The 14,483-nt window shown below is 59.5% G+C and overlaps 1 protein-coding gene across 1 annotated transcript in view; it reads right to left on the bottom strand.

Moving 5' to 3' along the window:
• The window catches only part of LOC125450013 (filamin-A), a 109,385-nt gene that overhangs the window by 12,001 nt on the left and 82,901 nt on the right, over positions 1 to 14,483 (bottom strand). The window contains 10 exon segments of the mRNA XM_059643190.1: positions 1,675 to 1,797; positions 2,698 to 2,850; positions 7,405 to 7,608; positions 8,375 to 8,536; positions 8,959 to 9,132; positions 9,292 to 9,420; positions 9,954 to 10,094; positions 10,828 to 10,927; positions 11,644 to 11,712; positions 14,126 to 14,373. Of these exon segments, the coding sequence (XP_059499173.1) occupies positions 1,675 to 1,797; positions 2,698 to 2,850; positions 7,405 to 7,608; positions 8,375 to 8,536; positions 8,959 to 9,132; positions 9,292 to 9,420; positions 9,954 to 10,094; positions 10,828 to 10,927; positions 11,644 to 11,712; positions 14,126 to 14,373 (1,503 nt within the window).

The following is a 14,483-nucleotide window of genomic DNA, read 5'->3' as shown; positions in this document are numbered from 1 at the left end:
CGGAAGTGGGGTAGGGGTTGGGGGAGGTGACAGATTCCGGAAATGGGGTAGGGGCTGGGGGAGGTGACAGATTCCGGAAGTGGGGTAGGGGTTGGGGGAGGTGACAGATTCAGGAAGTGGGGTAAGGGCTGGGGGAGGTGACAGACAGGAAGTGGGGTAGGGGTTGGGGGAGGTGACAGATTCCGGAAGTGGGGTAGGGGCTGGGGGAGGTGACAGATTCCGGAAGTGGGGTAGGGGTTGGGGGAGGTGACAGACAGGAAGTGGGGTAGGGGCTGGGGGAGGTGACAGATTCCGGAAGTGGGGTAGGGGTTGGGGGAGGTGACAGATTCCGGAAGTGGGGTAGGGGCTGGGGGAGGTGACAGATTCCGGAAGTGGGGTAGGGGTTGGGGGAGGTGACAGATTCAGGAAGTGGGGTAAGGGCTGGGGGAGGTGACAGACAGGAAGTGGGGTAGGGGTTGGGGGAGGTGACAGATTCCGGAAGTGGGGTAGGGGTTGGGGGAGGTGACAGACAGGAAGTGGGGTAGGGGCTGGGGGAGGTGACAGATTCCGGAAGTGGGGTAGGGGCTGGGGGAGGTGACAGATTCCGGAAGTGGGGTAGGGGTTGGGGGAGGTGACAGATTCCGGAAGTGGGGTAGGGGCTGGGGGAGGTGACAGATTCCGGAAGTGGGGTAGGGGCTGGGGGAGGTGACAGATTCCGGAAGTGGGGTAGGGGTTGGGGGAGGTGACAGATTCCGGAAGTGGGGTAGGGGCTGGGGGAGGTGACAGATTCCGGAAGTGGGGTAGGGGCTGGGGGAGGTGACAGATTCCGGAAGTGGGGTAGGGGCTGGGGGAGGTGACAGACAGGAAGTGGGGTAGGGGCTGGGGGAGGTGACAGATTCCGGAAGTGGGGTAGGGGTTGGGGGAGGTGACAGATTCCGGAAGTGGGGTAGGGGCTGGGGGAGGTGACAGATTCCGGAAGTGGGGTAGGGGCTGGGGGAGGTGACAGATTCCGGAAGTGGGGTAGGGGTTGGGGGAGGTGACAGATTCCGGAAGTGGGGTAGGGGCTGGGGGAGGTGACAGATTCCGGAAGTGGGGTAGGGGCTGGGGGAGGTGACAGATTCCGGAAGTGGGGTAGGGGCTGGGGGAGGTGACAGACAGGAAGTGGGGTAGGGGCTGGGGGAGGTGACAGATTCCGGAAGTGGGGTAGGGGTTGGGGGAGGTGACAGATTCCGGAAGTGGGGTAGGGGCTGGGGGAGGTGACAGATTCCGGAAGTGGGGTAGGGGCTGGGGGAGGTGACAGACAGGAAGTGGGGTAGGGGCTGGGGGAGGTGACAGATTCCGGAAGTGGGGTAGGGGCTGGGGGAGGTGACAGATTCCGGAAGTGGGGTAGGGGCTGGGGGAGGTGACAGATTCCGGAAGTGGGGTAGGGGCTGGAGGAGGTGACAGATTCCGGAAGTGGGGTAGGGGCTGGGGGAGGTGACAGATTCCGGAAGTGGGGTAGGGGTTGGGGGAGGTGACAGATTCCGGAAGTGGGGTAGGGGCTGGGGGAGGTGACAGATTCCGGAAGTGGGGTAGGGGCTGGAGGAGATTCTGAGGGTAACCACTAGTTTGAAATCTTGACCAGACGATGGTCTGTCTGTCTCACATAGGTAGACACACGGATAAACACCAATCTCCTCTCCCCCATCCATGTACCTGAAATCTTGAAGCACAGATCACACTGACTCCCAACGTTTGCCACTGACGCTGCTCGCCTCTTCCGAGTGATGCTCTCCTTCACTCGACCCTCACCTGTCACCTTCACTGTAAACGGGCTCCCTGTTGGGACAAGGCACAGAACATGAGTTTCCTGGTGCCCCTGAAACCACAGACCCTTACTGAGGGGGTGTGGGCCTCTTAGGAAGATAGAGGTGGTTGTTGGAGATCAGTGTTCTCAGCTCCAGGGCATCTGTGCAAGAGTTCCTCAGGGTTGTGCCCTGAGCCCAACCATCTTCATCACTGCCCTTCCCTCCACCGTGAGGTTAGAGGTAGGAATGTTTGCTGATGATTGCACAATGATCGGCATCATTCACCGCTCCTCAGCGACTGAAGCCGTCCATGTTCAAATGCAGGAAGACCTGGACAGTATCCAGGCTGGGCTGACAAATTCCAAGTTACAGTCACACCCCACAGGAGCCAGGCAGTGACTAACTCCCACACGACAGAATCTAACCATCGCCCCCTTGACATTCAGTGGTGTTACCATCAGTGAATCCCCCCACTATCAACATCCTGATTCGTCAAACTGAACTGGATCGAACCATATCAATTCTGTGGCTACAGGAGCAGGTCAGAGGCTGGGAATCCTGCAGTGAGTAGGATTTTCCCCCTCCCAGCCTATCCCACCATCAACCAGGCACAATTCAGGGATGTAACGGAATAGTTAACACAGCGTGGAGCTGGAGGAACACGGCAGGACAGGCAGCATCAGAGGAATGGGAAAGTTGACGTTTCGGGTCAGGACCCTAACCCCCTGGAGAGTGATAGAATATTCCCCACTGGCCTGGATGGTGGCAGCTCCAACAATACTCAAGAAGCTCAACACTATCCAGAACAAAACAGTCAGGCATTCGAACGACATGCTAAACCCTGCCTTCAACACACTCTCTCACCGACACAAAGTGGTAGCAGTGTGTACTCTCCAGCGTGCTACCGGATAACAATGGAGTGTGGTTATACCTGGGACGTGCAAGTCTGCAAACTTGATGTTGATGATGTAGTTCCCTGGCTCAGTGGGACAGTATGTTACTCTGCATTTACCATTCTCCATCTCCTCAGTGCTGATGTCCACTTTACTGGGCCCTTCGATGGAGAGTCCCAGACCACCATAACCTAGGAGGCAAACAAACTGATACAGCACTCGCTACCAGTCCCAATATCGTCACAGCCACAGCCGCGTCACCGCACACCCCACACTGCCACAGCCGCGTCACCGCGCAACCCCCACACTGCCACAGCCGCGTCACCGCGCAACCCCCACACTGCCACAGCCGCGTCACTGCGCAACCCCCACACTGCCACAGCCGCGTCACCGCGCAACCCCCACACAGCCACAGCCGCGTCATCGCGCCCCCCGACACTGCCACAGCCGCGTCACCGCGCCCCCCCCACACTGCCACAGCCGCGTCACTGCGCAACCCCCACACTGCCACAGCCGCGTCACTGCGCAACCCCCACACTGCCACAGCCGCGTCACCGCACACCCCACACTGCCACAGACGCGTCACCGCACACCCCACACTGCCACAGACGCGTCACTGCGCAACCCCCACACTGCCACAGCCGCGTCACTGCGCAACCCCCACACTGCCACAGCCGCGTCACCGCGCAACCCCCACACTGCCACAGCCGCCTCACTGCGCAACCCCCACACTGCCACAGCCGCGTCACTGCGCAACCCCCACACTGCCACAGCCGCGTCACCGCGCCCCCCGACACTGCCACAGCCACGTCACTGCGCAACCCCCACACTGCCACAGCCGCGTCACCGCGCCCCCCCGACACTGCCACAGCCGCGTCACTGCGCAACCCCCACACTGCCACAGCCGCGTCACCGCGCTCACCGACACTGCCACAGCCGCGTAACCGCGCAACCCCCACACTGCCACAGCCGCGTAACCGCGCAACCCCCACACTGCCACAGCCGCCTCACTGCGCAACCCCCACACTGCCACAGCCGCGTCACTGCGCAACCCCCACACAGCCACAGCCGCGTCACTGCGCAACCCCCACACTGCCACAGCCGCGTCACCGTGCCCCCCGACACTGCCACAGCCGCGTCACCGCGCCCCCGACACTGCTACAGCCGCGTCACTGCGCAACCCCCACACTGCCACAGCCGCGTCACTGCGCAACCCCCACACTGCCACAGCCGCGTCACTGCGCAACCCCCACACTGCCACAGCCGCGTCACCGCGCCCCCGACACTGCTACAGCCGCGTCACTGCGCAACCCCCACACTGCCACAGCCGCGTCACCGTGCCCCCCGACACTGCCACAGCCACGTCACTGCGCAACCCCCACACTGCCACAGCCGCGTCACCGCGCCCCCCGACACTGCCACAGCCGCGTCACTGCGCAACCCCCACACTGCCACAGCCGCGTCACCGCGCCCCCCGACACTGCCACAGCCGCGTCACTGCGCAACCCCCACACTGCCACAGCCGCCTCACTGCGCAACCCCCACACTGCCACAGCCGCGTCACTGCGCAACCCCCACACTGCCACAGCCGCGTCACCGCGCCCTCGACACTGCTACAGCCGCGTCACCGCGCCCCCGACACTGCCACAGCCACGTCACTGCGCAACCCCCACACTGCCACAGCCGCGTCACCGCGCCCTCGACACTGCTACAGCCGCGTCACCGCGCCCCAGACACTGCCACAGCCACGTCACTGCGCAACCCCCACACTGCCACAGCCGCGTCACCGCGCCCTCGACACTGCTACAGCCGCGTCACCGCGCCCCCGACACTGCCACAGCCACGTCACTGCGCAACCCCCACACTGCCACAGCCGCGTCACCGCGCCCCCGACACTGCCACAGCCGCGTCACCGCGCCCCCCGACACTGCCACAGCCGCGTCACCGCGCAACCCCCACACTGCCACAGCCGCGTCACCGCGCAACCCCCACACTGCCACAGCCGCGTCACCGCGCAACCCCCCACACTGCCACAGCCGCGTCACCGCGCAACCCCCACACTGCCACAGCCGCGTCACCGCGCAACCCCCACACTGCCACAGCCGCGTCACCGCGCAACCCCCACACTGCCACAGCCGCGTCACCGCGCAACCCCCACACAGCCACAGCCGCGTCACCGCGCAACCCCCACACTGCCACAGCCGCGTCACCGCGCAACCCCCACACTGCCACAGCCGCGTCACCGCGCAACCCCCACACTGCCACAGCCGCGTCACCGCGCAACCCCCACACTGCCACAGCCGCGTCACCGCGCCCCCCGACACTGCCACAGCCGCGTCACTGCGCAACCCCCACACTGCCACAGCCGCGTCACCGCGCTCACCGACACTGCCACAGCCGCGTAACCGCGCAACCCCCACACTGCCACAGCCGCGTAACCGCGCAACCCCCACACTGCCACAGCCGCCTCACTGCGCAACCCCCACACTGCCACAGCCGCCTCACTGCGCAACCCCCACACAGCCACAGCCGCGTCACTGCGCAACCCCCACACTGCCACAGCCGCGTCACCGCGCCCCCGACACTGCTACAGCCGCGTCACTGCGCAACCCCCACACTGCCACAGCCGCGTCACTGCGCAACCCCCACACTGCCACAGCCGCGTCACCGCGCCCCCGACACTGCTACAGCCGCGTCACTGCGCAACCCCCACACTGCCACAGCCGCGTCACCGTGCCCCCCGACACTGCCACAGCCACGTCACTGCGCAACCCCCACACTGCCACAGCCGCGTCACCGCGCCCCCCGACACTGCCACAGCCGCGTCACTGCGCAACCCCCACACTGCCACAGCCGCGTCACTGCGCAACCCCCACACTGCCACAGCCGCGTCACCGTGCCCCCCGACACTGCCACAGCCACGTCACTGCGCAACCCCCACACTGCCACAGCCGCGTCACCGCGCCCCCCGACACTGCCACAGCCGCCTCACTGCGCAACCCCCACACTGCCACAGCCGCGTCACCGCGCCCCCCGACACTGCCACAGCCGCCTCACTGCGCAACCCCCACACTGCCACAGCCGCGTCACCGCGCCCTCGACACTGCTACAGCCGCGTCACCGCGCCCTTGACACTGCTACAGCCGCGTCACCGCGCCCCCGACACTGCCACAGCCGCGTCACCGCGCCCCCGACACTGCCACAGCCACGTCACTGCGCAACCCCCACACTGCCACAGCCGCGTCACCGCGCCCCCGACACTGCCACAGCCGCGTCACCGCGCCCCCCGACACTGCCACAGCCGCGTCACCGCGCAACCCCCACACTGCCACAGCCGCGTCACTGCGCAACCCCCACACTGCCACAGCCGCGTCACCGCGCAACCCCCACACTGCCACAGCCGCGTCACTGCGCAACCCCCACACTGCCACAGCCGCGTCACTGCGCAACCCCCACACTGCCACAGCCGCGTCACCGCGCAACCCCCCACACTGCCACAGCCGCGTCACCGCGCAACCCCCCACACTGCCACAGCCGCGTCACTGCGCAACCCCCACACTGCCACAGCCGCGTCACTGCGCAACCCCCACACTGCCACAGCCGCGTCACTGCGCAACCCCCACACTGCCACAGCCGCGTCACTGCGCAACCCCCACACTGCCACAGCCGCGTCACCGCGCCCCCCGACACTGCCACAGCCGCGTCACTGCGCAACCCCCACACTGCCACAGCCGCGTCACTGCGCAACCCCCACACTGCCACAGCCACGTCACTGCGCAACCCCCACACTGCCACAGCCGCGTCACCGCGCCCCCCGACACTGCCACAGCCGCCTCACTGCGCAACCCCCACACTGCCACAGCCGCGTCACCGCGCCCCCCGACACTGCCACAGCCGCGTCACCGCGCAACCCCCACACTGCCACAGCCGCGTCACTGCGCAACCCCCACACTGCCACAGCCGCGTCACTGCGCCACCCCCACACAGCCACAGCCGCGTCACCGCGCCCCCCGACACTGCCACAGCCGCGTCACCGCGCAACCCCCACACTGCCACAGCCGCGTCACTGCGCAACCCCCACACTGCCACAGCCGCGTCACAGCGCAACCCCCACACTGCCACAGCCGCGTCACTGCGCAACCCCCACACTGCTACAGCCGCGTCACCGCGCCCCCCCCGACACTGTCACAGCAGCTCCACTGCGCACCCCCCCCCACACTGCCACAGCCGCGTCACCGCGCCCCCACCCACACTGCCACAGCCGCGTCTCCGTGCCCTCCCCACACTGCCCCAGCTGTGTCACCGCACCCCCCAACACTGCCACAGCCTTGACACTGCCACAGCCCAACCAGTCCCAGTTTGAACACAACTCAACCCCTCCCCATCCCAATTCATCCTCTGTCACCTCGAATGTTCATTATACCCCTCCCTCTCTGTCACCTCCAGCCCCCTGCAGCCCCCTCCCCACCTCCGTCCCCCTCCTCCAGCCCCCTGCACCCCTCCCCACCTCCGTCCCCCTCCTCCAGCTTCCCTGCACCCCCTCCCCACCTCCATCCCCCTCCTCCAGCCCCCTGCACCCCTCCCCACCTCCGTCCCCCTCCTCCAGCCCCCTGCAGCCCCCTCCCCACCTCCGTCACCCCCTCCAGCCCCCTGCACCCCTCCCCACCTCCGTCACCCCCTCCAGCCCCCTGCACCCCTCCCCACCTCCAGCCCCCTGCACCCCTCCCCACCTCCACCCCACGTACCGGCCTCCCGTGTGTCGATGGTGAAGTGTGCCGGCTCAAAGGTGTGCGCTTCCTTGAGGCCTGGTCCGGACACGTGCACACGGCTTGCATCGCCCACCTCTGATTGGTTGATCATGACAGTGATGGGGCTGTTGGCCACGTGGCGGCCATTCTTCTTAATGTTGACCACGTGCTCACCCATCTCCTTCGGGACAAACGATATACCTGCGGGGTTTGCGTAGGAAAAGTCGGGGAGCGAGGTCAAGGAAAATGGGGTAAAGGGCATAGAGACAGGAGAGAAAGAGGGGAAGAGCACAGAAAAGTTGGGAAAGGGGCAGGATCGAGAGAGAAAGGAGTAATTAATAAACTGTGTAATATTTTGTTCTAACTCTGCACTGCCCAGAATCCCATCTTCCCATACCCCTGCTCCCTGCTTGACTTACAGAGAGACATTGAGCCCCACAAATATCCAAAGCGGGTGTTGAGAACACATTGCCTCGGCACCATTCCCCCAAATCTCCATAGCACCAACCCACACAAACACCTCCACCCCCCTTCAAACTTCATGCAGACAATCTGGACAGTTCTCCGCCCCCAAAGGCAACAGTGGTCACTGAGGGGGAGGGTGGCATGGGGTTTGGTAGGCCGAGGGATCGCCTCGCCTTATTCAGGCCCCGGACGCCTGCCATCATGGCCAGAATGGTGCCAACTGAACTAGGAAACAGGATGGACAGAGTGGCTGCAGCTGCAGTCTCACATGGCGAGGTGTATTTTGCGAAGGGGTGGACAGAGGCGGTTGCGGAGGTGGCAGCGATGTAGGTGATCTACACAGAGGAATTCATCAGGAGGCAATGAAACATACATAAACAGGTAGAGTGGCCTCTTTCCTGTGCTCCCTGAAGCCAGCATAGTAGGCCCAGATGGGAGTGATGGTTTGGGGCCCCGCGTTGCTGGGGTACCTTTCCAAAGATGGCATTGACGCAGCACCTACCAATATTCCCACCACGCAGCCTCTTCAGCAGACAAGACTCCTCCCGTTCAGACGGAGCAGTCACAGTGGCAACCAGCTGGCTGAGATCTGTCTCACTGATGTCCAGGGGTATGTCGGTCGAGGAGCCTACCTTCAGCTGGGACATTCTCATGGAGTCGTCGCCTGGAGAGGTCACACAAAGAGAAGTTCGGTCAAGAGAAAATAAATTTACAAGGAGGACCGTAGCCCAAGGTCACGGCTCAAATGTCCAATCGCCCAAGACGCCACGGAAATAATTTCTTCTTCCACCTCAAATTATTTCAGTCAGCTGGCCTGAGTCATCTCATGACAACAAGCACTGCCAAAGCTCAGCTCCTGGGAAAAATGACCAGAACTCAAAGCATGATCATCGGAGGTTCATGTGGGCCAGACCATGCCCAGGTGGACACAATGGCCTCTCCCTTTGACATGTGGTTTATGCATTTAATGCAAGAGGTGACTTTAAACTTGTCTCCGTTTTGAGGGAGACAAATTACAGCAGGCCAGAGGGCCACAAGAAAGGAGATAGGTCTGAGGCCTCAAACTGCAGGAAAGTGCTTCCCTACCAGTGATCTTGGAGACAAAGGGGCTGCCAGGAATGTGCTCATCGTTGTACTTGACCAGGATGTTGTAGTCTCCGGGTAGAACGGGCAGGTAGGAGACGGTGCAAGTCCCATCCTTATTGTCTGTGCAGCTGATATCCGCCTTGGAAGGACCTTCGATTGCCAGAGCCAGACCGCCTACAAGAGCCAAGACGTCAGGAGGATGACAAAGAGGAAGACAGCAAAACATGGCACCAAAATGGAAAAGGGGACAGAGAAATAAACACAGCTGAACAGAGGGAAAAAGTCAAATGTGAATTGGCAGTTGGCACCCAGAGACTATCGCGACAGACTCACCCTCGCCAGCATCTTTAGTGTCAACGGTGAAAACAGCTGGCTTGTTAACCATTCCATGAATGAGGCCTGGGCCGTAGGCATTGACATGTCCGCTGTTGACAACATCCACGTAAAACTGCAGAGGACACCCTGAGAGCGAGAGAAGGGAAACACAAATGGAAGCTCACTAAACCAGCAAGGCACCAAATCAAACGCTGATGGGCTTCTTCTCTCGATTCCCAAAGCACCAAGAATTTAGAGAAACTGTTTCTGTCTTTAACAGTGCAAAAGGTTTATTCCACAGCTTCTTCATTCCCCATTGTTATTTCCAGTAAAGGGTCGCGAGTCACTTTGGGCGCCACTTCCTTGTCACACAACAAGCTCTTACCATCCATTTGCTCTTGCTACTTTGGGCAGCCCAGTCACTGAGCAAGCTCCCTAAAACAAGGCAGGGTTTGCAAAATATTTTTGGCAAACTGGCAAAGGGTGAAGGGTTGGGGCGAGGGTAAACTGTGAGAGAGGGATGGAAACCAGAGCAAGAAAGGTGGAGGATAAAACTTGGAGAGGGGGGAAGGTGGGAGAAAATACTGACCCTCCGAAGGTGCCCGCTCCCTCAGCACTGATCCTCTGACAGTGCCGCGCTCCCTCAGCACTGACCCTCTGACAGCACGGTGCTCCCTTACCTGGGATGTGGTTGCCATCACACTTGATGTCCATCTCATGCAGACCTTTCTCAGTGGGTGCAAACTTCACTGTCACAGTGCCATCCTTATTGTCCACAATGTCCGGTTTGGCCGTTAACTTGGATGGCATCCGGACCTCCCCTGATAAACCAGAGAGAGAGAGAGAAAGTGAGGGGCCGAGAGAGAGAGAGAGATATATAAACATGTCAACTATCCGCACCAGCGTCTCAAAGCTTGGCCGAAGATTTCCGGCTGTCACCAGCTTCAGTATCTGCAAGTCTAAACCAGGCCTCAGAGGTTCACTCGAATGCTCTGAGGTGGAAAGAGAGGATAATATTAGATATAATCCCTTTGGATTGCCAAAAACACATTCAATCAGGTTCCGCACAAAAGATCACTTCATGAGACAGCGTCGAGGCTGTATGTTAATTGGGAGAGATCACCAAGGGGCTTGCTCACGGCATCCCGAACTCTCATCTCTTTCCGAGCTAAAGGACCTGGGGTCATTTCAAGCCATATGCAGGCGAATTGGGAGGATGTCATCCTCAGGAGCTGCCCATTCCTTTCGCCCCAGGCATATCAGGGAAGGGGCCTGGGGAGATACATATATTGAGCAAGAGGTTTGGGGGTTTACAATTGCGAAACCTTTCCGAATGCTGTGTGGCATTAGCAGTTTGAACTGGTGGATAGTGTAACAGGCTTGTGGAGGGGGCTGAATGGCCTCCTACTGCTCATGTGTAACAGGCTCGAGGAGGGTGTGCTAAATGGGATCTGCTTTAGGCCGAAACCTGACCCTTTTCCCATCCAGGCCCCAAGACAGGTTGAGCTGGAAATGCCCAGGAACAAAAAGAAAATATAATCCCCAACTTCTTACCTGTGATCTCACCCTTCTTGATGGTGAAAGGAATGACCAGGTCGAATGGTCGAAGGTCAGCCGTGTCCATACCATTCACACTGAGAGGCCGCTCTGGAGCCTGTGGATGGACCAGAGGAAGGAGATGACAACACTGGCCATGATGAAACAAACAGCTAGGCTCAGATCCTGAACCCAGATTAAACGCTACGGTTGGTGAGGGGCAGGACGGGGGTTGGCTGCGGGGAGGGGCGGTTGTGGATTAGGGTGCGGTAGGGCTTGTATCTGTCTCCAATGAGTCACCTGAGGTTTGAGAGAATGATTCCCCCCGCCCGCACCTTGCTCTTTTAATCTGGAAGTAAAGCTCCCTCCATTCTGTGTCCCATCAAACACTCCCAGGACAGGGACAGCACAGGGTTAGATACAGAGTAAAGCTCCCTCTGTAACATCTCTGAATGTGGTCCTGAACCCAGTCCCCACCCCACTCACTGAAATATTGAGATGCCCAAACGGAGGAGATTCCAGTGTTTCTGAACTGACCCCAAGGCAGGTCCCCGAGCCCCCAACACCACCCCCGTACAGAACAGTCAGAGACACGATGGGCCGAACAGCCTCAGGCTCGGTGTGGCCATGGTGACCACCTGCTCTGGTGAGAACAGCCCTGCTCAGTGAGGAGGCCAGTCTCCCCATTGGTTCTGACACCCTTTTCCAACTCCTACTTTGCCCCAGTTCTGGGGTCAAAGGACAGGATGGTCTCTGGTTTCAGTCCAGGTTATGGGTGCAGGGGCATGAATGCAATGACAGACGAGGGCAGAGAGACAGGAAGTAATGCGGTACCCATCCATAATTGGGTGCTGTCCTTTGTTGTTGTAGCTGTTGAGGGGTAATTCCTTCTCCTTCTGTCGCCTATCATGAAACAAGAGAGGACAGCAGTTTAGAGAACTCATCACACTGGGGAGGTGGGCTCACTCCACTCCAACCTCCCCTCCCCTCCTCCACAAAGACCCCCTCACTCCACTCCAACCTCCCCTCCCCTCCTCCACAAAGACCCCCTCACTCCACTCCAACCTCCCCTCCCCTCCTCCACAAAGACCCCCTCACTCCACTCCAACCTCCCCTCCCCTCCTCCACAAAGACCCCCTCACTCCACTCCAACCTCCCCTCCCCTCCTCCACAAAGACCCCCTCACTCCACTCCAACCTCCCCTCCCCTCCTCCACAAAGACCCCCTCACTCCACTCCAACCTCCCCTCCCCTCCTCCACAAAGACCCCCTCACTCCACTCCAACCTCCCCTCCCCTCCTCCACAAAGACCCCCTCACTCCACTCCAACCTCCCCTCCCCTCCTCCACAAAGACCCCCTCACTCCACTCCAACCTCCCCTCCCCTCCTCCACAAAGACCCCCTCACTCCACTCCAACCTCCCCTCCCCTCCTCCACAAAGACCCCCTCCGTGTGAAGCTGGACCTCGGCATAGCTATCTGTACCTGAAACCCAGCCCAGTCACAAACATGGTTGTCCCTCCCCAACTCAGGGATTGAGAGAACCGCTGACCCAGGCCCCTTGACCTTACGCCCCCACCCTCTTTCAACACAATGGCAGCTGATTTGAGTGTGTAAGGTATCAGCCCCATTTTTCTGACCATCATCTTCCCCACTCCCAACCATAACCACTCTTCTCAATCCAAATTCTAACTCAGCCTTGAATATATTCACTGCCCCATTGCCCCTGTCTCCCTCACCCACACGCCTGCTCTCTGGGGGGCAGGATTTCAGACTTGCCCACCTTCCGAGAGAAGATTCCCTCTCCTCATCGCTGTCATCAATGGGGAGTCACTCATGTTCAGAAACCATTCCCCTTTCTCTCACTTTGGATTTCCCTCTACACGTGGGGGGAGATGTGAGGTAAATATCCTCTCAGCCTCCACCCTGTCAATTCACCCCCCTCCCCTCAAGATCTGTGATGTTCCAATGCTATCACCCTCTCGATCTCCTAAACTCCAATGGGACCAGGTTTAACCTGCTCACTCTCTCCTCGGGAGATCGACCCCAGCAGAGAGGAGCTTCTCTGACCTGTTCTGGTGTAAGTCTGCTATTCAGTTCTTATGTTTTCTCTCATTAGTGCTCTATGTTACAGTCACCAACTATTATGCTTCAGTTAGTTGGACAGGCCACAGCTGCAATGTTGTGAACAGTTTCGTATCCCCTTATCCACAGAAAGACAGACGGGCAATGGAGGCAGCCCAGAGGAGGTTCCTTGGCTGTTCCTGCGTTTTACAAGGAGCGGGTGAGTATGTTGGACCTGTACTTGTTGGGGTTTAGAAGAATGAGAGGAACCTTATTGAAACAGATGAGATTCTTAGGGGAGTTTGTCAGGGGAGAAGCAGAGAGGTTGTTTCCCCTTGTGTGGAAGAGTCTAGGACCAGAGGGGCATCATCTCAGAGTTATGGGTTCGCCCATTGGAGACTGAGATGGCGAGGAATTTCTTCCCTCTGCGAGAAGGGAATGTGTGCAGAGGGCTGTTGGGGATGGATCATTCAGTATATTCAAAGCTGTGATAGTGGGAGATTTTGAATCAGTAAGGGTGGAGAATCAAGAGGTTACGGGGAATAGGCAGGAAAGTGGAGTTGAGGATGATCAGTTCAGCCATGATTGCATCGATAGGCAGAACACATTCAATGGGCTGGATGGCTGACATCTGCTCCTCCATCCATCCCATTTTTTTTGGGGTGGGGTTTGAAAGGCTATGGTGGTGGGGGATGGGAGGAGAGGAGATTTGTGAGCAGGAGAATTGTGAACTCAGGCATTGTTCAATGGAGTCCTAAAACTGTACAGAACAGAAACAGACCCTTCGACCCAACTTGTCCGTGCTGACCCAGATATCCTAAATTAATCCAGTCCCATTTACCAGCATTTTGGCCCATATCCCTCTAAACCCTTCCTATCCATGTACCCATCCAGATGCCTTTTAAATGTTGTCATTGTACCAGCCTCCACCACTTTTTCTGGCAGCTCGTTCCATGCATATACCACCCTCTGTGTGAAACTACCTTTTAAATCTCTCCCCTCTCACCTTAAGCCTCACTTTTGGACATCCCTACCCGTGGGGAAAAGATCTCGACTATTTATCCTATTTAAGCCCCTCATGATTGTATAAACCTCTGTAAGGTCAAATAGCACCAGCCTATTCAACCTCTCCCTTCAGCTCAAACCCTCCACACCCACACCCAGGCCGACCTGCTCCAAGATGGACAAGACACAGATACCCAACACCCCCCCTTCACCCATACACATGCCCTCTGGGGGGGGCGGTTTACTCACCGTGACCTGGAAGGGGCTGTTAGGGATGTGTTCTCCCCCGAAGCGCACACAGATGACATATTTTCCGGGCTGGGGAGCCGTGTAGAAGATGTCAAAGGTTCCATCCTCGTTCTCCACCACGTCGACATCAGCCTCAGAGCCATCTGGCGTACACACGGTGCACGTTACCTTGCCCTTGCCTGCTGCCTTGGCATCCACTGTGATCAGGGTCTCTTCGCCAATCTGAATGGTCGGCCCCATGCCAGCGCCTGGTAACAGGGGTTTACAGAACCCCACCCCCAACCCCCAACACCACGGAAAACAGAGAGAGGGATGGGGACGTGGGTGGAGGGGGGGAAAGAAGGAGAGGGGAGTGGAA

The sequence above is a fragment of the Stegostoma tigrinum genome, chromosome 49 (genome assembly GCF_030684315.1).
Source record: "Stegostoma tigrinum isolate sSteTig4 chromosome 49, sSteTig4.hap1, whole genome shotgun sequence".
NCBI lineage: Eukaryota > Metazoa > Chordata > Chondrichthyes > Orectolobiformes > Stegostomatidae > Stegostoma > Stegostoma tigrinum.
This window is presented reverse-complemented; position numbering and strand designations above follow the sequence as displayed.